The sequence below is a fragment of the Ambystoma mexicanum genome, chromosome 7p (assembly GCF_040938575.1).
Source record: "Ambystoma mexicanum isolate Mex_15411 chromosome 7p, UKY_AmexF1_1, whole genome shotgun sequence".
NCBI classification, from domain to species: Eukaryota; Metazoa; Chordata; class Amphibia; order Caudata; family Ambystomatidae; genus Ambystoma; species Ambystoma mexicanum.
This window is the reverse complement of record NC_090939.1, coordinates 160201917-160229667: the sequence shown is the minus strand read 5'-3', so window position 1 is coordinate 160229667 and position 27751 is coordinate 160201917. Positions and strand designations below refer to the sequence as shown.

At 45.0% G+C, this 27751-nt stretch overlaps 1 protein-coding gene across 7 annotated transcripts in view; it reads right to left on the bottom strand.

Annotated features, from left to right (window-relative positions):
- The window catches only part of LOC138525778 (OX-2 membrane glycoprotein-like), a 313688-nt gene that overhangs the window by 211448 nt on the left and 74489 nt on the right, over positions 1-27751 (bottom strand). Inside the window, exon 1 of one of the 7 annotated variants that reach the window (XM_069635983.1) lies at positions 27428-27476. The exons of the other annotated variants lie outside the window; for them this stretch is intronic. Coding sequence (XP_069492084.1) covers positions 27428-27466 — 39 coding nt within the window. The 5' untranslated portion in view covers positions 27467-27476. Of the gene's footprint in view, positions 1-27427; positions 27477-27751 lie in introns of those variants that run through there. 7 annotated transcript variants of the gene reach the window in all.

Genomic DNA, 27751 nt, shown 5'->3' with positions numbered 1-27751 from the left:
GGTAGGACACAGGATGGGTAACTGAAACATTTGGGTTGACCCCCTATCCATGCAACATTTACCACATCATCAGGGGCATTTGGAAACTCAAAGGCTCTCAAAGTGTAGCATGAGGCTGGTATCAAAACAGGAAATACTCTTGCCACCGACTCCACAATTAATACAAGGTGCGGAACGATCAAGCAATATCAATGGTGCAATGACGGTACAGGCCCCATGGTTATCCTATTCCATGTTTATCATATCAAGCAGTGGGAAAAACTGAGAAGGAAGGCGGGAATTGCGTTTTTCATGGCAAATGTGGAGACAGACTGTGCAGGCACTCTGAAAAAGACCGTACTCTTTAAAGGTAGGTAGAAAAAGTTTATTCGTGATAACATTTCTTTATACTATTCAACATAAGAAAATACACTGCAAGCAATAAAACATTTTACATCTCTTACAATTTAACTCATAATTTATATCAAATTTGAAGTATTAGCATACGTGGACGACGCCATTCTAATTGCCTGCACGACAAAAGCTCTTCAAATATTAACAACAAGCTATATTCAATTCATGAACACCCCAGATCGACATGTTACTATGAAATTGGCAATATAGGTTTGTTCTTGTTGTAAAAAGAAGATAAACAAAACCACCATGTGCCGTAATGGTCATCCGATACCAAGAATCAAATAATTTGATTATCTGGGCATCCATTTTTTGAGCTCCCTCTGACCTGACCCCAATTGTGAGAAGCAAGAGATCAGAATGAGGCAATAGGAGGAATTACTCTATGTATGAAGAAATGTAAAATATAGACCATTAATAGAATTGAAAAAGACTATATGGCTAATGCTGTCATAAAATGGTGTTTCTGCAACTTCCAGGCTGTAAGACGTTAGAAAATCTTTTTCTTAAACGACTTTTAGGCCAACCTACATCCACACCCAATTTCGCCATTCATAAACAGCTGGGCCTGAATCATCTCCAGGACAAATTAGTCTCAGAACCCATATTTCACTGGTTACGTATATGGGTGAACCCCCAAGATGTATTGACAATATCCGATTGCAAATACAATACAGAAAAGGAAGCAAAAAATATACAGTGGCTAAACTATATAAAAAGTATGCTTCATAAGATTAATGCAGATCATTACTATGATAACAAGCTTTTCCCCTGAAGTACACAAAGATTTATCATGTCAAATTTTCTGTAACGAACCAGCATGAAAGTCTGGAGATCTTCAAATAAACTCATCGCAGATACAGGATCATTGCCTCAGATAAAATACAAGATTATCTGCTCTGAGCGGCTACACTGTACAAAGAAGCCCCGTTACAAGAGCTTGTCTAAGCTGGTTATTATTTGCAAGTAGATTAGCACAAGCCCAACTACAGTGATGTTGCAAGTGCGATGCTGAGGTAGAACATTTTTTGTCCACCCTATTCCCATCTCAGATCAAGAGTATTGGTCCCAGTTTTTAAAGACAAAGATATTACAGAACACCATCCAGTGCTCTAGTACTTACTAAAATGCGAGACTCCATTGATGGCCTGGACACCCCTCATCCATACACGTAACGCATGGAGGATTTGGGTGCTGTCAGACGAGGCAGCTTAGTGATATCGTTCTAGATGGAGAACAATTTTATCCTAGCAAACGCTAATGCTATAGGCAAACATGTCCTATAGAGTACCGACAATAAAAGTACTTTAATGAGTTTTGTGAGGCAGCCATGGTATCAAGAGATACAGACTCAACGGTATTAGTTTTAAAACCTTTATTTACTAAGGTTCCTATGGTGGTGGAATGCCTGACTGGCCCCAACTCTAAAGAGATGGTTCCCTTAAATGATATTTCTAATGGCCGCCGTGGTCTAATAGTCCAAAACAAAATTCCGTCACCTACGCTTGCCCTCATGCTTTACAACAATGTGATGGGAATTCTTTTTGAAAAGGAAAAATAGTGGTTCAACAAAAATGGAAAAACCAGAGTTGGTTTCAAGTGGTCTTCTCACCAGATGCAATTCGGTCAAAGTCACAAAGATGTGCTCACTGTACAGGGCTGTTCGAATGACCTTCTCCACAGGGCCTTAGAGTGAATTCTAATACCTTCAATGCCCGAGTTCCTTTGGGTTCTTTTCCCCAAGCTTCAACTTGTTCACTTTACTTTCTTCAATTGGCCTCTCGGGGGTTCCCTTTCCTAAGCTCAGGCCTCTTCCAGCTTTCAACACAAAATACAAAGTCTACTTTTCTCAGCAGGCCTCTCAGGGTTCCGTTCCCCAAGCTCAGGCCTCTTCCAGCTTTCCAAAACACAACGCAATTTGTATCACAGTTTCTTTTTAATCTCTTAGGGTGCCCTTCCTCAAGCTTAGGCCCCTCTAGTTCCAAACACCAATTTATCTGCTCAGGATGTTTTTTTTTCCATGTATACATATATATCTCCTTTCTTACATGCATCCTCCCATGGGGTGCAATCAGAGGCTTTCGAAAAAACAAAGCTCTTTGCTTTTCTTCGGCGCGACCACTCCGACTCTCTTGCCCCTCTCATTCGTATGCTCCTTTGCCTTTGTCGTGCCTCTTGCATGCTTCTACTTTACCACGCACCTCAGTGCTGGTTTCTGTCTTTCCGGGTCACTCGCACCCCTTTTGCATTATTCTTTCCTTTCGTGCCTCTTGCACCTTTTTCACCGACTTCTAGCCCCCTTTGCCATCACATTACTTCACTGTCCAATTTTACTTTCTTTATTCTTGCACACACGCACGTCTTCCCAGTGTTGCGCTTATACTTTACACTGTTCCTTGTATCAATGTCTTAGCACTCTTTAAAATCTTCCTGTAGCTTCAATTGAACACTCCCACAAACGTGGCCCTCTTTTACGCGGTTCCTGCGTTACTATGTATTGCACTCTTCACAACCCAGCTCTGCAATGCATTCAGACTCACCGGGCTAACTTCTGAGCTTCCGCTCCACGGGGCACTTTGTTCCGAGGTCAGGGTCTCACCACCTGCCCCTTAGTCACTCCTGGGCTGTCTCAACTGCCCAGGGGAATGAGCACTCGCACACACAGGTTCTGCAGGGGACCAGCACGCCTCTTGGTTCCCATGCGTGGACCATTCTTGGCTCCCTGGAGGCACAGCTCCCTCACCATGCTTCTGCTCTCGCACTGCAGTTCAGCGTCTCAGCTTCCCGGTCCCTAGTCCTGGGCAACTCTGTCATCTCGGCGCTCCTCTCAGCTCGCTCTCCAGATTCCTCTCCTACTTGCTCATACCTCTGTGTTAGACCACACCTTTTATAGTGAAAAGATCAGTCAAGTGGGGTGTTGTTGGGACTGGGCAGGGGGGGGGGGGTTTACCATGTCTCCCCTTGGGTATCCTCCTCCCAATCCCCCATGACCCTCCACTCGGTTGATCCTCCCTCGCTGTCAGGATCCAAAAGCGATGACCCTTCCCTGGCCACCTGAAAGGAAGATCCCGAGGGAGTGGGTGGAAGAATACAGTCAGGTTTCTCAGTTTGTATGCAACATAATGCGCAGTGGAACGAAACACCCAATGAAATCTCTTTGATCCCTTGAATGCTTGTTGTAATTGACACAAACCTTTTGTATTGGATGATAATTCTGAAATTCTCTTGTACATTTTTATACACTATATAATTGTTTTACGGAATATTTTTTCCAAATAAATACAACTGACTGAAATTTAAAAACAAGCACACCGAATGTATCCGATCCACATGTATAGAGAAAATAGAAACACATAACAGCAGATAGGTCCATACAATCAAAAGTCATATTCAATCCTACAATCAATTTCCATCCTCGTTACATGGTTTCAAACCAAATTATTTGTATGAAGTACAAGTTGGAACTAATAAATTTATTTTGAAGAACAGCATTAAATGAGGCATTCCAACAACAAAAGACATTTTCTTGAGGAGCACAGTGCGACATTCGTGGTATTCGGAGCGTTTCCCAGTTCTCAACACCTGACTGCTCTGCGCACTGGTCACCCGGTCAACCTCTGAACTCGAGCCCAGGCTCCTGCATGTCCAGTTGCCCTCGCACTGCCTCCCAGCTCCCCAACACTTAAGGGTCTGTATCTGCAATCCTACAGTCCCTTCGCTGCTGGCTGGACTTGTGAGTTAACGGCACTTACCCCCTTCCACTTCTCCCCTTCCTCCGACTTGTGCGATCTGAATGAAACAAGGCCTAAGATTGTTATTTTGTCCTCACTCGTTTCCCCCTCCTTGTCTTGTCACGCCTAGAAACACTTGTGTACAGGTGCGTTATAAATGCCATATCATATCAATTCCAATGCAACCCTAATGCAAGCGCATGATGGTCGCTAATCAGTTCAGATACTACACTGAAAATCGAGGTTGCTACTCCATCTGTTTGCAGAGAGGCAGAGGAAATCCATAGTTTGACCCTGGTGGCCGTTGAATGTGCACTGTCCTGATCTGTCATTGGGAAGTCTTCCATTTATTGTCCGTTTATTGTCCGAAGTCCCAATTTGCATGAGCCATGAATATAATTTGAAACCATTAGCACATACTCCAGGATCTTTCTGGGGAAATGTCATTAACCACGCCCTCAGTGGTGTCAAAAATGTAATTCTTGGGACCATTGCCAACTTTAAGTTTGAAATCACCCCAATCACAAGCCAGAGCATTCACATGTCATATACCAAAAGCCACTTCGGTAATAACCACACTTTATTGATGTATATTATAAAAATTGCCAATCGCAGAACTACCTTTTTCACGTGCAAGTTTTACAAATTGCAATGTAGATGAGAAGGTAGCAACTATGGGTCTTACATTAGTGAAAACCTTTGTAAAAATTACCAGACTTCCTACAGCTCTTTCTTAATTCTTTTTACAGGCAATAAAGCAATGCGTAAGTATATCGTCAATTGCCCAGGTTTTGTGCAAGAGAACAACATTGTAATCTTGCAAATCAACGTAATTAAGTTGTTGTCAAGCTGGTCCTGATGTCCCTCAATATTCTACGTAAAGATCGATAATGACTTTGATGAAGGTAAAGGCCGAACAGATAAACTCATGGTTTTCCCAACTTGGGTGATACATTTTGCGAGGGAATAGTCAGTCCATTTCTTCCAGGGAGGCCAAGGCCCGAAAACGATTTTCTGAAATGAAATACCCGCCCCGCCCTGCTCTAAAGTGGATGCATTCCGTGATTTAGAAGCAACCTCGCCATTAGATGTTATAGCAAAGGAGTTATGAAACATTTTATTTTGAGTATGATGGACTACACTATGGTGGAGTTGCCCGCATTTTAACATTGTTTCTGCATCAATGAAAAAATAAATAGAAGCCGTAGATCACCTTGTCTGCAACATGGAGCTCACAGGCAAACCAAGTTGGAATTCAATATTCTACCTGCAGTACCTAGGTCAGCAAAGTTACAACAGTCACCAGGAATATCTTCGATCCTATTACGCACCCAAGTTGACTCTTGAGCTATAAGTAGATTTTGTGGGTTAATTTTAGGACCAATTGTCTTTGTGTTAATCCAATGTATCACTTAATTCATTAGTGAATCTGTTCATTCTAGGGAGTACTTTTGTAACTAAACTAACTTAAACCCCTGCCTGGGGTGCAGACTCTGGGACTCTGCAGACTCTTATGATCCAACCCTTCTCTCAACAGCTGTCCCAATAGCAGGTTCAGAACTCAAAACAGATGCATCACTACTTTTGATTTAAGGATTGTGCAATAACCCCAATAGAGGAACTTCTTTTAACTAGAGTGGACTCTTAGGGCTCTCCGTTAACACTGTCATTTTGTGGAATTGAGATATTGATTGTCCAAATCATATCATCAATATTATTTAAAGAGTAGTCGAAGATTTAGCTAAAATTACCATGCACATCTGCAAGTTCTTTTGTACCCTTTACTACCAAGTAGGGTGATCAAATGTTTTATTATGGTGTTGCATCATACCTACATGTGGTGGAATTGGCGGAGGGGCAATCACTGATTTTTCTGGCTACAACTAAACCGTGGTGTCCACCAGAATTAAGATTCTTGCATACCACCCACTTCTTACCCAGTTGTGGTCGTAGCACTGTTCCCTAAAGTAATTCGGGAAATGTGAGGTATTTTAGTCAGCATTGCTGACTCTCCTTGACACCAATAGATCGCCCGCTGAGTTAAGAAGGGAGGTGTGAAGCTCCTAAAAGTGCCTTTTCTGCCCTGAGAATGCTTTACTGTCGTTTACCAGACATTCTCAGATATGCATCGAGAATACCTTCAATTTTCTGTACACCACTGGATTCTTTTATTTACTCTCGTCTGCACTCTCGTCTCGACTGCAGATCTGCACTCATTACCAGTCCCTCCAGGGCAGCCCTCTGCCCGGCAGCCCATCGGCTAAGGACCTGAGGCAAAGGACGACTCCTACAGAGATGGCTCCAGGTTGTATCTGCAGGTATCAGCAGGAGAAGCAAGAAGACAACATCAAGTAAGTGTGGAAAGGGCGGGGCCAGAAGCAATTACTTCACACCATACTACCCTACCACTCAACTAACAAAGCATCACCACTGTAAATTCATTATATTTGTATTCAGAAACTCTGCCCTCTGCATGCGAAAATTGCATTTTAGAAGTGTACCTATAGCCTTGATGAGAAAGCTGCATTTGCAAGTTGCACCCAATAGCCTCTCTGAGGAAAAGGTGCATTTAGAAGTGTACCCTTTAGCCTAAGTGTGTATTTAGAAGTTGTGCCAAATGGCCTCCCTGAGAGAGTTGCATTTGAAATGCGCCCAATAGCCTCTCTGAGGAAAATTGCATTGCATTTAGAAGTGTTCCCAATTGCATTTGATATTGTGCCCAATAGCCTCTCTGAGGAAAATTGCATTTAGAAGTGTTCCCAGTTGCATTTTGGTGTTGTGCCCGATAGCCTCTCTGAAGAAAGTTGCATCTAGAAGTGTTCCCAATTGCATTTAGGTATTGCACCCATTAGCCTCTCTGGGGAAAATTGCATTTGGAGGTTATGCCCAATGGCCTCTCTGAGAAAAGTTACATTTGGAAGTGTGCCCTTTAGCCTAAGTGTGTGTTTAGAAGTTGTGCCCAATGGCCTCCCAGAGAAAGTTGCATTTGAAATGTGCCCAATAGCCTCTCTCTGAATTGCGCCCAATAACCTCTCTGAGGAAAACTGCATTGCATTTAGAAGTGTTCCCAATTGCATTTGATATTATGCCCATTAGCCTCTCTAAGGAAAAGTGCATTAGAAGTGTTCCCAATTACATTTAAGTGTTGTGCCCAATAGCCTCTCTGAGGAAAATTGCATTTAGAAGTGTTCCCAATTGCATTCAGGAGTTGCGCCCAATAGCCTCTCTGAGGAAAATTGCATTTAGAAGTGTTCCCAATTGCATTCAGGAGTTGCGCCCAATAGCCTCTCTGAGGAAAATTGCATTCAGAAGTGTTCCCAATTGCATTCAGGAGTTACGCCCAATAGCCTCTCTGAGGAAAATTGCATTTAGAAGTGTTCCCAATTGCATTCAGGAGTTGCGCCCAATAGCCTCTCTGAGGAAAATTGCATCTAGAAGTGTTCCCAATTGCATTCAGGAGTTACGCCCAATAGCCCCTCTAAGGAAAGTTGCATTTAGAAGTGTTCTCAAGTGCATTCAGTAGTGTTCCCAACCGTATTTAATAGTGTTCCCAATTGCATTTAGGTATTGTGCCCAATAGCCTCTCTGAGGAAAATTGCATTTGATTGCATTTAGGTATTGCGCCCATTAGCCTCTCTGAGGAAAATTGCATTTAGAAGTGTTCTCAAGTGCATTCAGTAGTGAGCTCAACTGTATTTAATAGTGTTCCCAATTGCATTTAGGTATTGTGCCCATTAGCCTCTCTGAGGAAAGTTGCATTTAGAAGTATTCACAATTGCATCTAGCTGTGTTCCCAACTGCATCCTGAAGCTGCGCCCAATAGCCTCTCGCGGGAAAGTTGCATTTAGAAGTGTCCCCAATTGCTTTTAGAATAGCCTCTCACCTAATCCCAATTGCATTTAGTAAGTGATCCCAATTGCATTCTGAAGTTACGCCCATTAGCCTCTCTAATGAAAATTGCATCTAGAAGTGTCCTCAATTACATTTAATAATGTTCCCAATTGCATCTAGGTGCTGTGCCCAATAGTCTCTCTGAGGAAAATTGCATTTAGAAGTGTTCCCAATTGCATTCAGGAGTCGTGCCCAATAGCCCCTCGCAGGAAAGTTGCATTTAGAAGTGTTCTCAAGTGCATTCAATAGTGTTCCCAATTGCATTTAGATGTTGGGCCCAATAGCCTCTCTGAGGAAAACTGCATTTAGAAGTGTTCCCAATTGCATTCAGGAGTTGCGCCCAATAGCCTCTCGCAGGAAAGTTCAATTAGAAGTGTTCCCAATTGCATTTAGTAGTTGCGCCCAATAGCCTTGAGTAGTGCTCCCAATTACATTAAGTATTGTTACCAATTGCATTTAAGTGTTGCGCCCAATAGCCTCTCTCAGGAAAGTTGCATTTAGAAGATCACACAATTCCATTTAGTAGTGTTCCCAACTGCATTTAATAGTGCTCCCAATTGCATTTAGGTCTTGCGCCCAATAGCCTCTCTGAGGAAAGTTGCATTTTAGAAGTGTTCCCAATACCATTTAGTAGTGTTCGCAACTGCATTTAATAGTGCTCCCAATTGCATTTAGGTGTTGCGCCCAATAGCCTCTCTGTGGAAAGTTGCATTTTAGAAGTATTCCTAATACCAGTTAATAGTATTCGCAACTGCATTTAAGAGTGCTCCCAATTGCATTCAGGTGTTGCACCCAATAGCCTCTCTGAAGAAAGCTGCATTTAGAAGTGTCCCCAATTGCATTTAGTAGTCTTCCCAACTGCATTTAGGTGTTGTGCCAATTAGCCTCTCTAAGAAAACTGCATTTAGAAGTGTTCCCAATTGTATTTCTGAAGCTGCCCCCAATAGCCTCTCTAAGAAACTGGCATTTAGAATTGTTCCCCAAAATTACAATTAGAAGCTGCGCCCAATAACCTCTCTGAAAAAATCTCATGCTATAGGAAGGGTCTCCGGTCTGGAATGGGAAGGAGTTGGATATCACATCTCATGTTATAGGAAGGATCTCAGGTTTGAGCGGTTGAACCCTGAAGTGTGCCTAAAAGCGTGTCATCACCGACCTTAGAACTACAATCAGAAAACCCTCCTAAACCAATCTTAAAACTCGCACCAATCATGAGTGCACCCACTCCACCAGAATCAGTCAGAAACACCATCTCTGATCTGTCTTCCGTCCCTTCCCGCCTCTCCCAAACCCCCCCACCCTCTCTCGCACCCCCTGCTTTTCCCCTCTCCAAACACCAAGCAAGGGGGGCACGATGGCGAGCCACCCACCCCAAGACCACTCATCCCCGAACCCCACCCCCGACCCACCAGCATTACCCATACCCGCTCCCCTCTCTATCATACCTGACACACCCCACCCTGCAATCACCCAACTCCCGCCCTCCCCTTATACCCCTGCCACCATCCCCACTCGACCTCACCCCTTCCCCTCCCTAAAAACTGCACGGCTAGCCCTAGCAAGAACCGAAGCTGCCTCCCAATCACCCTCCGACCCCCCCACTCTCTCCCACACACCAGTCGCAGCAAGGAAACTAAAGAGGAAACGTTCTTGGTCCCCCTCAATCTCACAGCACTCCTCGCCCCCCCCTATCTCGACCAATCACATCTATCCTGCAATCCCCCCTCTCCCCCGCGGCTTCCCCCTGCCTGAAACCCCTCTCCCTCGATTTCTCATCAGCTGCAACTGAAACTCCTAACCGTCAACATCCCTCTTTCAAATCCCCCTTCCAAAACCCGACCATCCTATCACACGCAGCCTCCCAACCCCTCCCGAAGCCTGCCAATCTCTCTGCTCGCCCACTATTCCCATCTATCATCACCCAACCTACCCCCCCCCAAACTCTCCACCACTGCACCCTCCCCCTCCACCACAAAGATCATCCCCGACTGCCGATGTGAACTGCATCCTACTTAACGCCCGATCAATAGCAAAAAACAGACATTCCATCTTTGACCTCCTCACCTCTGACAAACCAGACCTAGTTTTCATCACTGAAACCTGGTTCTCTGACGACTTCGGCCCAATCGCCAACGAAGCCTTTCCCCCCCCCCCCCCCCCCCCCCCAACTACTCCCTCATCCCACTGAACCGTCCGTCCAGGGGAGGAGGGGTAGCACTCGTCTTCAAATCTCTCTTCCGCGCCTCAATCATCGATAACCAACCCTCCATTCCATCCTGCGAATCTCTCCTTGTTAAACTATCCCTCTCACCATCGCTCTCACATAGCTTCCTAATAATCTACAGGCCCCCAGGCTACGATAGACACTTCGCAAATAACCTTTGCGACTCTATTGCCACCCTCCAACTAAACCATCCCAACCTCACCCTTCTTGGAGACTTCAACATATGGCTCGACATCCCCACCAACCCTATGACATACTCCCTGGTTGACGGATTAGATGCAATTAACCTCCAACCCCACATAAACGGACCGACCCACTATAAAGGACACACTCTCGATGCCATCTTTAGCTCCAACAACCTGATTCAGCTAATGCCGCCCACCCCTATCATCTGGTCTGATCACTTCATTCTCTCTTTCACCATCCACTCACCCGAACCCCTCCCCTTACTCATATCCGAACCTCCGAATATAGGCAAATGCTGGAAGAAATTAATAATCACCCCAGACTTAGCCGAGGTTCTCCTCCAGTCTCCACCACCATCCTGCCCTCTCAACAAACATCTCACCCCTGAGGCCCTTGATTCATGGCTTAGCGCATCTCTGATGCGCCTCACCCCCTCCTGCAAACCATCAACCCGCCGTGGCCCTTTCCCCAGATGGTTCACTCCTGAGCTGAAGACCACTAAACGACTATACAAACACCCAGAACGCAAATGGCATAAAGAGAAAACCCATGAGAGCAGGACCACCTTGGCCCGACACCTGTATCGGTACAAAGCCGAAATCCGGAAAACAAAAAAGGCCCACTACAACTCCCGAATCCTAAACTGCAAAAACCCAAGTAAAGAACTCCACAAAATTATCTCCGAATTCACCAATCCAGCTTGTTACACAACCATCCCGACCGCATCGCAATCACTCTGTGACTCCCTCTCCCTCCACTTCTACTCCACGGCTATAGAAAGGACAAACACTCTAACCTCCAAACTAGCACTCTTACAGCCACTAGACAATCCTCAGCCCGTACCACCCAACCCATCAGCTGCAACCTCCATGCAACCAACGTTCGACTCCTTCAGTCCATTAACAACAGAACAGTTTCTCAAACTCCTATCTGCCCGCAAACCATCCGGATCACCATTGGATGCATGCCCAGCCACTACCCTTAAAGAAATCTTTGCCTCCACCTGCGCAGGAGAACACGCAAGATCTATCATAAATGCTTCCCTCTCTTCCGGTACCTTTCCAGACGCATTCAAATTGGCGCACGTCAAACCCCTGATTAAAAAACCCTCGCTCGATCCGCTTGAGCCCAAAAACTACCGCCCCATATCAAACACCAGGTTCCTCGCCAAACTCATTGATCGAACCGCCTACTCTCAACTTAACGCCTTTGTTGAAGCCAACAAACTCCTAGACCCCGCCCAATCAGGCTTCAGAACTTGTCACGGAACTGAAACCACCCTAGCCTCTATCTGGGACGACCTTAAAATGACTGCTGACTCCGCGGGATGCGCCGCACTAATCCTTCTCGACCTATCAGCCGCCTTTGACACGATCAATCACTCAATACTCCTTGATCGCCTCCACTCCCTAGGAATACGTGGAACCGCCCTCAAATGGATAGCCTCATTCCTCAAGGACAGGCACCAAATAACGACACTCTCCAACTTTACCTCCCAAGCCCAACCAGTCGACACAGGAGTCCCACAAGGAGCGTGTCTATCTGCCCTCCTCTTCAATCTCTACCTGACCACCCTCCCACCGATAATTCGTGCACACAACATCCTATGTTACAATTACGCCGATGACACACAACTAATTCTAAAATTCTTGAACACGAATCCTAACTCACGACCAGACCTGGCATCCTGCCTCCTTAACATTGAACGCTGGATGACCCAAAACCACCTCCTGTTAAACCCCTCCAAAACAGAAATCATGGTGTGCGGCAACCCAGATCTTCTCCCGCACCCTCTACCCTGGCCAACCGCCATGGGCAACTCACCGATACCCTCCAACACAGTGAAAAATCTTGGATGCACCCTAGACTCTGACCTAACACTCTCGCGCCAAGTCAACAATGTCTCAAAGTCCTGCCACTACCACCTCAAAAACCTTAGGCGCGTCTTTCCATATCTATCATTTCCTAACAGAGTCTCTGCGGTACAATCAATCGTCATCTCACGGCTGGACTACGGCAACCCCCTATATCTCGGAATCCATGCCTACCAAATGAACAAACTTCAAAGAGCACAAAACGCAGCGGCCAAAGTGTTACTTGCGCTTGGTCCAAGAGACCACGTATCCCCAGCCCTCAAGACACTCCACTGGCTTCCAGTAGCCCGTAGGGTAGCTTTCAAAACCTTACGCCTCACCCATCGAGCAGTACATAAAACTGGACTGCAATATCTTCAAGAAAAACTAATAGCTTATCACCCCACTCGCACCCTCAGATCAAGCACAGCCGGCCTCCTAGTAATTCCTAAGACTAACTCAGTCAGGTTAGGCGGAGCATCATTCTCAGCCCTAGCCCCAACCCTGTGGAACTCTCTCCCACCCCACATCAGGCTAACCGAGGAGCTAACAGCTTTCCGCAAACTACTGAAAACCTGGCTCTTTCCCTAAAACCAACCGGTTCCGTTCTAGCATCATCAAAATAACACCGACCCAGCGAAGCACCTAAAGCAATACCAAAAGCAAAGAAAAAAAAAAAAAACGGATTGTATCAAATATTCACAAAAGAAATTAAAACGAGTAATGTAGATCTAAACAGTGATGTCAATAACACAAATTGATCACTGGACAAAAGAAAAATAGAGCGTGGACGAGCTTGGAAAGCCGATGAGTGTGGTGAACGGATGAGTGAGAAGGGCGAATGAATAAAGATGATTCTAGACAAGTATAAATGAATGTGGAGGATGAAAGCGGTTGACAAGTGCGTCTGGAAGACGGTTGGGTCTGGAGACCCGATGAATAATAAGAGCAAAATCAATGGGGGTGACGGATGAGTGTGTAAACCAATTGACTGTAGAAAGCGGTCCGAGTATGGAGAGCGGCTATGTGTAGAAAGTGGAGGAAGGTGGAGAATGGAAGAGCATGCAGAGCGAAGGAGCTTGTTGAGCGAAGAGAGCATACAGAGCAGAAGAACGTGGAGAGCAGATGCGCGTAATGAGTAGAGAAAAGTATCAGCGACTGAATGGGGGAGCGACAGGGTGTGGAGAGCGGAAGAATGTGGAAAGCGGAGGAATGTGGAGGGTGAGAGGCCGGAAGTGGGAGACCGACTGAGTACCGACGAGTGGAATGCGCGTGGAAGATGAACGCTGCTGACAGATGATTGTGGAGGGCGGATGACTGTGGAAGGCGGATGACGGTGGAGGGCGGATGACTGCGGAGGGCGGATGACTGCGGAGGGCGGATGACTGCGGAGGACGGATGACTGCGGAGGACGGATTACTGCGGAGTGCGGATGATTGCGGAGGGCGGATGACCGTGGAGGGCGGATGACCGTGGAGGGCGGATGACGGTGGAGGGTGTATGCCTGTGGAAGATGACTGTGGAGTGCGGATGACTGTGGAGGGCGGACGACTGGGCAGGGCGGATGTGGAGGGCGGATGACTGTGGAGGGCGGATGACTGTGGAGGGCGGATGAATGTGGAAGGTGGATGCCTGTGGAAGATGACTGTGGAGGGCGGATGTCTGTGGAGAGCGGATGTCTGTGGAGAGCGGATGACGGTGGAGAGCGGATGACGGTGGAGAGCGGATGACGGTGGAGGGCGGATGACGGTGGAGGGCGGATGACGGTGGAGGGTGTATGCCTGTGGAAGATGACTGTGGAGCGCGGATGACTGTGGAGGGCGGATGACTGGAGGGCGGACGACTGGGCAGGGCGGATGAATGTGGAAGGTGGATGCCTGTGGAAGATGACTGTGGAGAGCGGATGTCTGTGGAGAGCGGATGTCTGTGGAGGGCGGATGTCTGTGGAGGGCGGATGTCTGTGGAGGGCGGATGACGGTGGAGGGCGGATGACGGTGGAGGGCGGATGACGGTGGAGGGCAGACGACTGTGGAGGGCGAATGCCTTTGGAAGATGGGTGTGGATGGCGGAAGACTGTGGAGGGCAGATGCCTGTGGAAGATGAGTGTGGAGGGCGGATGCCTGTGGAAGATGAGTGTGGAGGGCGGATGCCTGTGGAAGATGAGTGTGGAAGGCGATGACGGATTGTATCAAATATTCACAAAAGAAATTAAAACGAGTAATGTAGATCTAAACAGTGATGTCAATAACACAAATTGATCACTGGACAAAAGAAAAATAGAGCGTGGACGAGCTTGGAAAGCCGATGAGTGTGGTGAACGGATGAGTGAGAAGGGCGAATGAATAAAGATGATTCTAGACAAGTATAAATGAATGTGGAGGATGAAAGCGGTTGACAAGTGCGTCTGGAAGACGGTTGGGTCTGGAGACCCGATGAATAATACGAGCAAAATCAATGGGGGTGACGGATGAGTGTGTAAACCAATTGACTGTAGAAAGCGGTCCGAGTATGGAGAGCGGCTATGTGTAGAAAGTGGAGGAAGGTGGAGAATGGAAGAGCATGCAGAGCGAAGGAGCTTGTTGAGCGAAGAGAGCATACAGAGCAGAAGAACGTGGAGAGCAGATGCGCGTAATGAGTAGAGAAAAGTATCAGCGACTGAATGGGGGAGCGACAGGGTGTGGAGAGCGGAAGAATGTGGAAAGCGGAGGAATGTGGAGGGTGAGAGGCCGGAAGTGGGAGACCGACTGAGTACCGACGAGTGGAATGCGCGTGGAAGATGAACGCTGCTGACAGATGATTGTGGAGGGCGGATGACTGTGGAAGGCGGATGACTGTGGAGGGCGGATGACGGTGGAGGGCGGATGACTGCGGAGGGCGGATGACTGCGGAGGACGGATTACTGCGGAGTGCGGATGATTGCGGAGGGCGGATGACCGTGGAGGGCGGATGACCGTGGAGGGCGGATTACGGTGGAGGGTGTATGCCTGTGGAAGATGACTGTGGAGTGCGGATGACTGTGGAGGGCGGACGACTGGGCAGGGCGGATGTGGAGGGCGGATGACTGTGGAGGGCGGATGACTGTGGAGGGCGGATGAATGTGGAAGGTGGATGCCTGTGGAAGATGACTGTGGAGGGCGGATGTCTGTGGAGAGCGGATGTCGGTGGAGAGCGGATGACGGTGGAGGGCGGATGACGGTGGAGGGCGGATGACGGTGGAGGGCGGATGACGGTGGAGGGTGTATGCCTGTGGAAGATGACTGTGGAGCGCGGGTGACTGTGGAGGGCGGATGACTGGAGGGCGGACGACTGGGCAGGGCGGATGAATGTGGAAGGTGGATGCCTGTGGAAGATGACTGTGGAGAGCGGATGTCTGTGGAGAGCGGATGTCTGTGGAGGGCGGATGTCTGTGGAGGGCGGATGTCGGTGGAGGGCGGATGTCGGTGGAGGGCGGATGACGGTGGAGGGCGGATGACGGTGGAGGGCGGATGACGGTGGAGGGCAGACGACTGTGGAGGGCGAATGCCTTTGGAAGATGGGTGTGGATGGCGGAAGACTGTGGAGGGCAGATGCCTGTGGAAGATGAGTGTGGAAGGCGGATGACCGTGAAGGGCGGATGACCGTGGAAGGCGGATGACCGTGGAGGGCGGATGACCGTGGAGGGCGGATAACTGTGGAGGGCGGATGACTGTGGAGGGCGGATGCCTTTGGAAGATGAGTGTGGAGGGCGGATGCCTGTGGAAGATGAGTGTGGAAGGCGGATGACCGTGAAGGGCGGATGACCGTGGAAGGCGGATGACCGTGGAGGGCGGATGACCGTGGAGGGCGGATGACCGTGGAGGGCGGATGACCGTGGAGGGCGGATGACTGCGGATGACGCGGATGACTGTGGAGGGCGGATGACTGCGGATGACGCGGATGACTGCGGAGGGCGGACGACTGCGGAGGGCGGACGACTGCGGAGGGCGGACCATTGCGGAGGGCGGATAATTGCGGAGGGCGGATCATTGCGGAGGGCGGATCATTGCGGAGGGCGGAAGACTGTGGAGGGCGGAAGACTGTGGAGGGCGGTGAGCGTACAGAGCGAACGAATATGAAGAGCCAATAAATGTGGTGGACAGACGAATGTGGAGAACACATGAGTGTAGAATGCGGCTGAATGAATATGGAGAGCACATGAATGTAGAAAACGGTTGAGTGTAATGAGGGGAAGAACATGGACCGCGGAGGAGCTTAGGGAACGGCTGAGTACAGCTATCGGCTGAATCTGGCGAGCGACGGAATGTAGCGAGCGGCTGAGTATGGCAAGCAGCTGAGTAGGTCGGGCGACCGAGTGTAGCAAGCGGCTGAGTATGGCGAGAGAACGGGTATGCGTCGAACGAACGAGAAATAAGAGCGAGAAAACGAGTGTACACAAAACAGATAAGTACATCGTACGGAAGAGTGAACGGAGCTGATGAATGCAGAACTGACAAGTGGCGGATGAGCATCTGATGCGAATGAGTGCGTAACAGATGAGCCTGGGGAGCGGGTGAACGCACGAAACAAATGAATGAATGGACCAGAGCGCATGATTATGCTAGATGGAGGAGTACGCTATACGGATGAATTCGCTGACCCGATGAATAGTGCATAAGAGCAGATGAGAAACAAAACACATCGCACGGACCGGACCCCTCTGAATTGCGTGATGTGCAGACTTTGATGTGGAACGCAAGGAACCGTTGTAAGAGCATACTTCATTTCACACCCCACGCTTACTCTCTCCTTACACCACCACTCAAGTAGAACACAGAGATACTACGACACCATTCGGTATAACTGTTCTCATATCAACATCCGCCGCTCACTCCCTATCACTCTAAGTAAACATTGCTGGTTTCTCACCCCCAGCCAAGCGTTCTCGTCAGGCCTAATGCTGCCTCACTCGGACTGGATAACTCCTGCCAGACCGAACACATACTCCTGATTCCTCAACCACCACACCTATCGCTAGGAAGCAGCTACCACAGAAATTCCGCACCAGCTGCACACATACCTGGTGCGCACACGCACCTTTGACCCTCTCTAATCTCTCCACTGACCCGAACCTCGGTTCCCAAGGGCGTTCAACCTACCAGCGCCTTCAGACCATACCAATGGTATATAAGGCGCTATATAAATGCAAAATAACAATAACAATAACAATAAGCCCTTTATTTAGTTAGCAGCTTTTCCTCTTCCCCATTTTCGAAAATTAAAATTATTATATGCTTAGAATGCATAAAATAACATGTCAAAGTATTTATCACAAAATTGTATTGACAATAGTTACTATATGGTTACAAACTCAATTTTAATCATGTATATAAAATATGTAGAGCACTGAATGAACTGGTGTATTTTGAAACAAAAACTATTTAAAGTGGCAAAATGTAAAGATTTAAATGAAAAAATAAAGTGGGCACCACACTTGTAGTAAATCTGTATATTAATATTAGACACTCAAAAAGAATTGAGTCAAAAATAGGACCAAAGCTCAAATAGATGCTTACAGGAGCTGGCTGCAATAAGTCTGGAGACACCCTGACTCGTAAATGCAAGAACCAAAAAAGGCTAGATAACATATCTAGTCAAACAGCCGCTCTCCGTACATACCCTGTACGGGTGATATAGTTTAAACTTAGATTGAAATGTAAGTACTTTTCTTCTTATGCATAAGTTCAAAGAAGAGACACTTGATTGAAAGTAGTGGTGAGAGTAATATGTTTATCAAAAACATATATTTCGAACACTGAAGAAAAGGAAAAAGTCACTAATTCTGTCTTAGTGAGGATACAGCTGCCACTTCTCATATTTTAAATAGACTTTGTGTACCAATGCATTTCGGAGCAAATAGCTCCTTCATCAGGGTGAGTCTAATCTAATAACATAGAATAAGAATGTATATCGCATAACATATGAAATAACGTAAAAAATAGCGCAATATGCAATCATAAATCACAATAGAAAAGGTAATAAATTAGAAATCACATACCAGAAAGTAGATGAGGGTTCAGGTCAAAGTAAAACATGTAATAAAATAAAGTAGACAAAACCGAGAGTTAATAAGTGCAAGTAGCGAGGGAATTAGACCATGTGAATGGAGAGAAAAACAATGTAAATGGACTCACGAGAAGTGTTTGGCCTCGTAGAAACAAAAACTACAGTCACAGGCAGAAATGTGAACTGTTGTCGGTAACAGCAGCGTACAGAATGCAGCCAATTCGAAAAAGCTGTAAGGTCTAGGCCAGTATCCTTAGGCACTGATAACACTTACGGAGTGCTCCAAATCTTCAGAGTTGTTTTGTCAAAACTTGCTAATTTCCTTAATTGACACATGGATTGCACGCATTGTGCCCATGCATCTTTGCAGCCTTTCCCGGACACCCGTCTGGGACCCAAGGTGACACCTCTAGTGCCACCTACTACGGCTGTGATGCTAGTTCACTATCCTTCACTTTCACATGGGCTACCAGATTTGGTGCCTGTGTAGTTACATGTTTCTATTACCTTCCCTTTTGTTTACTTTTCTACAGTATTTTTTCCATGTTTATCATTTTTGTATATTCGTTTTTCTTTTATTCATTTTTCCTTTCTATCTCACCCGAGGGTTGATAATTGTATTTTTAGCTCCAAATATGCCCACAAATCTCATACACAGTCTCCTAATAGTACGTGCCGCATCGCGCTACTCTCCTGACGCGATGCGATCACGTGGGTATTTATAGCAGCGTTACCATTAGCAACGCTTGCTTACAGCGATGCAGAACGGCGTTCTGGCCGGCATTGACCCTGTATTTCTTCTAGGTAACCATTGAAGACGCCTCTTTCTAATCACAGCGCCACGGCGCTTCATTGACTCCACCTAAAACACACTTTTGCTTTTTACAGCTTTTTCGAATTGGCTGCATTCTGTACGCTGCTGTTACCGACAACAGTTCACATTTCTGCCTGTGACTGTAGTTTTTGTTTCTACGAGGCCAAACACTTCTCGTGAGTCCATTTACATTGTTTTTCTCTCCATTCACATGGTCTAATTCCCTCGCTACTTGCACTTATTAACTCTCGGTTTTGTCTACTTTATTTTATTACATGTTTTACTTTGACCTGAACCCTCATCTACTTTCTGGTATGTGATTTCTAATTTATTACCTTTTCTATTGTGATTTATGATTGCATATTGCGCTATTTTTTACGTTATTTCATATGTTATGCGATATACATTCTTATTCTATGTTATTAGATTAGACTCACCCTGATGAAGGAGCTATTTGCTCCGAAATGCATTGGTACACAAAGTCTATTTAAAATATGAGAAGTGGCAGCTGTATCCTCACTAAGACAGAATTAGTGACTTTTTCCTTTTCTTCAGTGTTCGAAATATATGTTTTTGATAAACATATTACTCTCACCACTACTTTCAATCAAGTGTCTCTTCTTTGAACTTATGCATAAGAAGAAAAGTACTTACATTTCAATCTAAGTTTAAACTATATCACCCGTACAGGGTATGTACGGAGAGCGGCTGTTTGACTAGATATGTTATCTAGCCTTTTTTGGTTCTTGCATTTACGAGTCAGGGTGTCTCCAGACTTATTGCAGCCAGCTCCTGTAAGCATCTATTTGAGCTTTGGTCCTATTTTTGACTCAATTCTTTTTGAGTGTCTAATATTAATATACAGATTTACTACAAGTGTGGTGCCCACTTTATTTTTTCATTTGCTTCTTTTTCCTCCTTTTTTGAGACACACATAAGTGGAGGCACACAGCGATCACATCTATCTTAGTATTTTCAATTTATATATTTTTCATTTAACAACATGTCCTTTGAAGACATCGAAGGTCTATCATCGAAATGTGCAGAAACCTTAGGGTTTTCGACTGAGGAAGCAGCTGCCATTCTCGAACTAATTAGCGAAACGACTTTAGGCACACATGCCACTACTACTAAGGATCCGGCGAAACGCATAAAACAACTAGAATACCTAATTCGCAAGGAAATCAACCGAAAACTTCATGCGATCACACTAGGTCGCTACTTCAAAAATCAACGTATACCAAGAGGCTTACGCATCCAACTTCGTCCTACCCTTTGCAAAGAAAGCAAAGAATTTGTACACAAGTGGGAGGCCATTCTGAACAAGTGTTCCCTAGACTTGATTCTTTTAACTATCCAGGAACTATCTAAAAATTTAATTTCTCTTAACTCCGAGATTCAAGAAATAGAGAAAGAGCTTGTGACGTCACTGGGGAAAGAAGAATATGATATTATCTTAACAGAAATTAATACAAAACTTGAAGATTATAAAACTGAGTTAGAACAGAAAAAGGTGAAAAAATTCAAACGAGATACCTACGACTATATTAACGAAGAAGTATATACGTGGATGGAAAAATACGGACCAGTAGCCTCAAAGAAACCATATAAATATCCAACAGACACCACATCCAGTTCTGATTCAGAAACACAAAGGGATACTGACGCACACACGGAACGACCATCGGGTGACGACAATCGCCCAGCTAGTTCTTCAATCCAAACACCCGCAAGCTCGGCTTTTTTAGGAGCGCGCCCAAAAGAACCCGCAGGGGGAGGAGGAAACCTCAGAAACAAGCCACAAACACGACTACAACTGAGGAAAACCTAGTTATCAACATATCTCAGAAAGCATTGAGTAAAACTGAAGTTAATACACTTCAGAAAGGGTTAAGCTTTGTGCCCACTTATAGTACAACCTTGTTTAACTCCAAGATCGAACTCTATAAGTTTATCAGAAAATTGAAACTCAAGGTATTCTTCGAGGAACTTGAACCATATGAGAGTACCACCGATATTCCAGATTTTCAAGAGTTTCGAACTAAGAGTAGCTTTATACCACCTATCTCAGTTCCATCGATTGATATCTTTCAGAAAATGGTTACTAAGGATTTGGAACGTATTAGTTACAAAATCCCACCATACAAGAATATGAAACCACATGAAATGAAATCAATTCGGGACCTATATTGCGACAAAGAGATAACTATCCGCCCAGCGGACAAAGGGGGAGCGTTGGTAATCATGAATACCACAGATTATGATGCTGAGTGTATGAGACAACTACAAGATCGCACTGTCTATGCACCCTTGGACCATGACCCCACTGTATCCATTAAACAAAACTTGGAAACTCTGCTGGATAAAGCGTACGAACTTGACTGGATAAATGAACATACCCGCAAATTTCTTATTACTACTCACCCAAGGATTCCAAACTTTTACACATTACCTAAAATTCACAAAGATCAAGTCAGACCTCCAGGAAGACCCATTGTCGCTGGTATGGACAGCATTAACCAACCACTCGGAGTTTATATCGATTTTTTTCTTCAACCTCTGATACAAAAAACCTCCACTTACATCAGAGATACTTCGCATTTTCTACAGAAGCTCAATGACATAATATTCAATCAAGAGCACTTTATGTTTACAATCGATGTTAAGAGTTTGTACACATCCATTCCGCATGATCTAGGCATCGAATCTGTTGAATGGCTCTTACTAGAATCGCCACCAATCCGTGCACAGAAAGAATTTATTTTGACTCTTCTTCAATTCATTGCCGAAAATTCATATTTTCAGTATCGCAATAAGTTCTTTTTACAAACTTCAGGGACATCGATGGGTGCCACAATGGCACCGTCATATGCTAACTGCTTCATGCACAAATTTGAATCCGAGCATGTACTTAAAAAACAAGAGTGGAATCAGAACATTTACCTATGGTTACGATATATCGATGATATATTTGGAATTTGGACGGGCACTCACGACATGTTCATGGTCTTTTTTGAATATTTGAACAGTATCGATCCACGCATTCAATTCACGAGTGAGATATCTAGAGAACATATCACATTTCTTGATGTTAGCATTACCAAGAAAGATACTGGTTACAACACTACTCTATATCGCAAAACCACCGATCGCAATAATCTTTTACATCGTCTAAGTTTTCATCAACCAAGCCTTCTGAGGAATTTACCATACAGCCAACTTTTACGAGTGAAAAAAATAGTGAGCGATCCTGCAGAATGCTTAACTCAACAGCAAGCTATGAAAGACAAATTCCTAGCTCGTGGCTACACAGAGGAAGAACTGAACTCAGCGTCCCAAAGAGTACAAACTGTTGAGCGTGATACACTTCTTACCGGTACCACTAAACCCAAAAGGGAGCTACAAACACCAGTATATGTTTCAAGATTCTCCATTCAGAGCAACAAGATAAAGAATTCCATTAAGAAACATTGGAATATCCTTAAGAATGATGTTAGAGTACAGAAACTGTTTGAACAATTACCAGTATTCGCCTATCAAAGAAGCAAGAATTTACGCGATGAATTAGTACGCACACGACCTCCCTTAAAAGAATCCAGTACTCAACGCACAGGGACATATCCTTGTCTACATTGTACTAATTGCAACCTGGTCATCAAAGGTAATACCATATACCATCCCAGCACAGGCAACAAGATTCTGCTGAGGACATTTGGCACTTGTGATAGTGAGAATATCATTTATGGAATAAAGTGTCCCTGTGGGAAATATTATGTTGGTCAATCCATGAGAGCAGCTAAAGTACGTTGGAACGAACACCGCTCTTGTATACGTAATGTTAATCCCAACTCGGCAGTGGCTCGCCATTGGAACGAGAAACGCCACAACCTGATTCAAATCAGATTTTTGATTCTTGAAGTGCTAAGCAAAGTCAATCCACATGAAGATCTGAGCCTTCGGCTTAACCAAAGAGAGACATATTGGATTGACAGATTGGGGAGCCTGTATCCCAATGGCCTAAATGAAGAAATCAATTATCATTGTTATCTTTGAATGTGATGTATCTATGTTGATTTCATGTGACATTACATAATGTTCCTTGAACTAGTTATTGATGGTTTTGCATGTCATACGTAATGGTTTGACTGTTAATAGACATTTAATGCGGTCCTCAACATATTGTGAGGTCTAGGCCAGTATCCTTAGGCACTGATAACACTTACGGAGTGCTCCAAATCTTCAGAGTTGTTTTGTCAAAACTTGCTAATTTCCTTAATTGACACATGGATTGCACGCATTGTGCCCATGCATCTTTGCAGCCTTTCCCGGACACCCGTCTGGGACCCAAGGTGACACCTCTAGTGCCACCTACTACGGCTGTGATGCTAGTTCACTATCCTTCACTTTCACATGGGCTACCAGATTTGGTGCCTGTGTAGTTACATGTTTCTATTACCTTCCCTTTTGTTTACTTTTCTACAGTATTTTTTCCATGTTTATCATTTTTGTATATTCGTTTTTCTTTTATTCATTTTTCCTTTCTATCTCACCCGAGGGTTGATAATTGTATTTTTAGCTCCAAATATGCCCACAAATCTCATACACAGTCTCCTAATAGTACGTGCCGCATCGCGCTACTCTCCTGACGCGATGCGATCACGTGGGTATTTATAGCAGCGTTACCATTAGCAACGCTTGCTTACAGCGATGCAGAACGGCGTTCTGGCCGGCATTGACCCTGTATGTCTTCTAGGTAACCATTGAAGACGCCTCTTTCTAATCACAGCGCCACGGCGCTTCATTGACTCCACCTAAAACACACTTTTGCTTTTTACAGCTTTTTCGAATTGGCTGCATTCTGTACGCTGCTGTTACCGACAACAGTTCACATTTCTGCCTGTGACTGTAGTTTTTGTTTCTACGAGGCCAAACACTTCTCGTGAGTCCATTTACATTGTTTTTCTCTCCATTCACATGGTCTAATTCCCTCGCTACTTGCACTTATTAACTCTCGGTTTTGTCTACTTTATTTTATTACATGTTTTACTTTGACCTGAACCCTCATCTACTTTCTGGTATGTGATTTCTAATTTATTACCTTTTCTATTGTGATTTATGATTGCATATTGCGCTATTTTTTACGTTATTTCATATGTTATGCGATATACATTCTTATTCTATGTTATTAGATTAGACTCACCCTGATGAAGGAGCTATTTGCTCCGAAATGCATTGGTACACAAAGTCTATTTAAAATATGAGAAGTGGCAGCTGTATCCTCACTAAGACAGAATTAGTGACTTTTTCCTTTTCTTCAGTGTTCGAAATATATGTTTTTGATAAACATATTACTCTCACCACTACTTTCAATCAAGTGTCTCTTCTTTGAACTTATGCATAAGAAGAAAAGTACTTACATTTCAATCTAAGTTTAAACTATATCACCCGTACAGGGTATGTACGGAGAGCGGCTGTTTGACTAGATATGTTATCTAGCCTTTTTTGGTTCTTAAAATGTAAAGATTTAACACACCTGTAGTTTGCAGCGTCTGGATTCCGAAAGGGGGCAGCTCAAAGGCCACAAGCTCACAGTCACTCCACCAATAATTTATAAACCCTTCGCTATAGCAAGATTATTGTATGGCAGCACAAGTCGGGAGATTAGTCACACGTGTAGTACTGAGAACCGAGAGGCAATAAGCCTGCAGTCACCGCCCCGCCCCTCAATTTGATGTAAGGTGCACTCAAAGAAAAAAAAATACAGCTTTGTCACCCTGAATGCCACAGCACAACACAGTACACTCAAGGGGCACAGTTTCAGTTGTGTCTCTGTTCGGTCATTCTTTAGTCAGTCTTCGCTGGCTGTCAATTATGAGTCATGATTCTAATCCAGACTCCGTACCTTAAGAGGAGAAACACACATACATGTTCAAAATGTAAAGGTCAATGCAGATAAAGTACAACGTGCTTGTTCAAGATAAAAAAAAAAAAGATATAGCTTGCATATAAGAAAGAGCAGGCATAATCACCAGCTCGTTGCAGTGTTCTCGAAATCTAGCCACGGTTCCAACCCAACAGTTCCAGCTTCTAGGATTCAATGATAATAGTTCAGCTGCAGTTCAATAAGGTGAACTCAAAGTACCTTGCTGATCCAAAGTACACCAAAGCAACTCCACCAGTCACACCTAGCACCACCATGAGCAGCTTGCTCACACCAAGGTAAAATTGGAAGCAAGTCGTTGGTAAAAGAGATCCAGCAGGTAATTAATACATGGCAGGGAACAACCAGCGCACAACCCTTTATCCTTTAATCCTCCTTGACCCATATTAGCCAGTAATCCTCTTCTCCCTCTGCACAGCCCTCTTCCTCTGATGCTAGCACTCGATCGGTGGACCGCCCTTCCCCGTGTAGGATGGAGCTGCTGAATTTATAGCGCTATTAACATAGCCTCAGTATTTTCATTCTGGGTCTTGTTTTTCTTAATGAAAATGCTGCATACCCAACAGTAGTACTTCAGTTAAATTCTTTCCTTCCGAACCAATGAGTAATCCCTTAATTCCATTTGCCATCTCGGGCTGCAGCTCCGTAACGAATGCAGAAAACACAATGTATTGCGCTGTAAGTGATTGTGACATTCAAGATCCCTGAACATTGATCAAAACACCTGTTCAATCATTCATGGAAGCCGACAGGGGTTTTCTCGGTTACCCTACTTGCATGCATTCATTCTGGTCCGGCGTGTTTTTTTGGGAAAGAGCTCCAGGATAGTGTGAAGCAACCCATAGGTCTAATCTTTCAGTGTATCCATAGGGGGTCCCTGTACTGGCCAATTGGGATTTTGCTTCAGTAAAGTGAACTGGTCTGTGGGAAAGCCGTCCCCGTTGATATCAAAGCAAATGGGATTAGAACATCAGGGTGCAAGATCTGCACTAGCCATTTGCCATTGAGACTTGACTCTTGGCGAGTATGAAATGTTGTACTGGGTGTATGCAAGGAATTGAGCTTGCCTGGCTAGCAGCTTGCAACTGTCGATCTCTAATAACATGTTCTTGAAATTTTACAGGAGCTTTACGAATCTTAACCAATATTAAATAAGTCTGGTGCTCCACAGCACGCACATAGTAACTAATGCACTGCCTGCCCCTATTATGGATCTTAAAGGGAATGGTGCAGCGCCCATTTGAGGAGGCGAATTTGGAAACTCCTCAAATGTCGCCCATCCACCAGATGGTCAATATCCAACCTCTTCGGTTCTCCACCGGAATCAATCAGGCCATGAAACAAATTGCAATGTAGAGCCTCCCAGTGATCGTACAGGTGTTGAAGAACTTTCTGCTGGCAGTGACTAAAGGTCAAATCTGGGCTCTGAACTCTGCCATGCTTGCCAGGCGATAGAGGTGTAGAAGCGGCAGCTGCTGGATTTCGATCGGGTGCCGGATTCAATATCGTAGGGTTAAGAGACTAGAATACCCACTTTAGTGTCTTTTGGATGGGGTCCCCGTGGGATATCTGTATAGTCGGTTATAACCCTTTTCAGTTTGGGCGATTTGGTGTCACTTGCGACCCCAACAAGCCAAAACTATTGCATTGGAGTACAGATAGAAAGGAATGGCATATGAGCAGGCACACAGTCTCTTTCAGATATCGTGTGGTTATGTGCCAACCCATGGCACAACCAGCAACTACTGGAAATCCCTCGCTTCAAGAACACCAAAGCGGGCGGCAGTAGCTTCAAACACTTAGCCCCCAAACACTGGAACTCCCTTCCCAATAGCATTAAAGAAGTGAGTTCCCTTGCTGTCTTCAAAAAATCACCCAAAACATGGCTTTTCAAATAACATGAGGTCCAACTGCCGCTGATTTTAGGCAACTGTAAATATAACTGTAACCTTCTCTATTGCATAATCTTGAAAACTATGCGTATTGTGCTCTCCATTGTATAAGAAAGAATGTCCAGAATGATTCAGTTTTAACTCATTGTTTAACCATGTATTTCCTATGTATGCAAAAACGTGAATAATTTTCTATGTAATCTCGCCGTGATACCCGAGGGTCTGGGCGTGTAACAAATGTAATAAATAATAATAATAATAATAATGATGGCCATGCTAAACCCTATTGCCATTCGCAGCCATTGCTGCCTCTGCCTGCTTAAAACACCTCCTCATGGGAACTCCTTGAGCTCCCTTTAATCAAGCCTTACCATCAAGCGTTGCATTCAAAATGCCTGCCAACGTTTGTTCAAAGCAGTCTGAGAGTTAATGACTTAATTGGAGTTGTAAACACGTTACTGGTATAATAAGAATGTCTTACCAGGCCTTCTTTCTGCCACTCAAAATAAACACTCTGCATGTCCTTTACTGAAGTCCTGTTAAAAAGAGGCATTGGCAAAGACACTGAAGTCCTGTTTCAAACAATTGTTGGCAAAGTCAACATCTTTGGCTTATGCATATGATATGATATGGCATTTGTAACGCGCCTATACACATGTGTTTCAAGGCGCGACGAGGCAAGGGGGAAACAAGGGGAGACAGACAACGATCCTACTAGGCCAGGTGTCATTCAGATCGTGCAAGTGCAAAGGGTAGAGGGAAAGGGAAAAGTGCAAGGGGGAAAGGGAGAGGGGAAAGTGCAGTA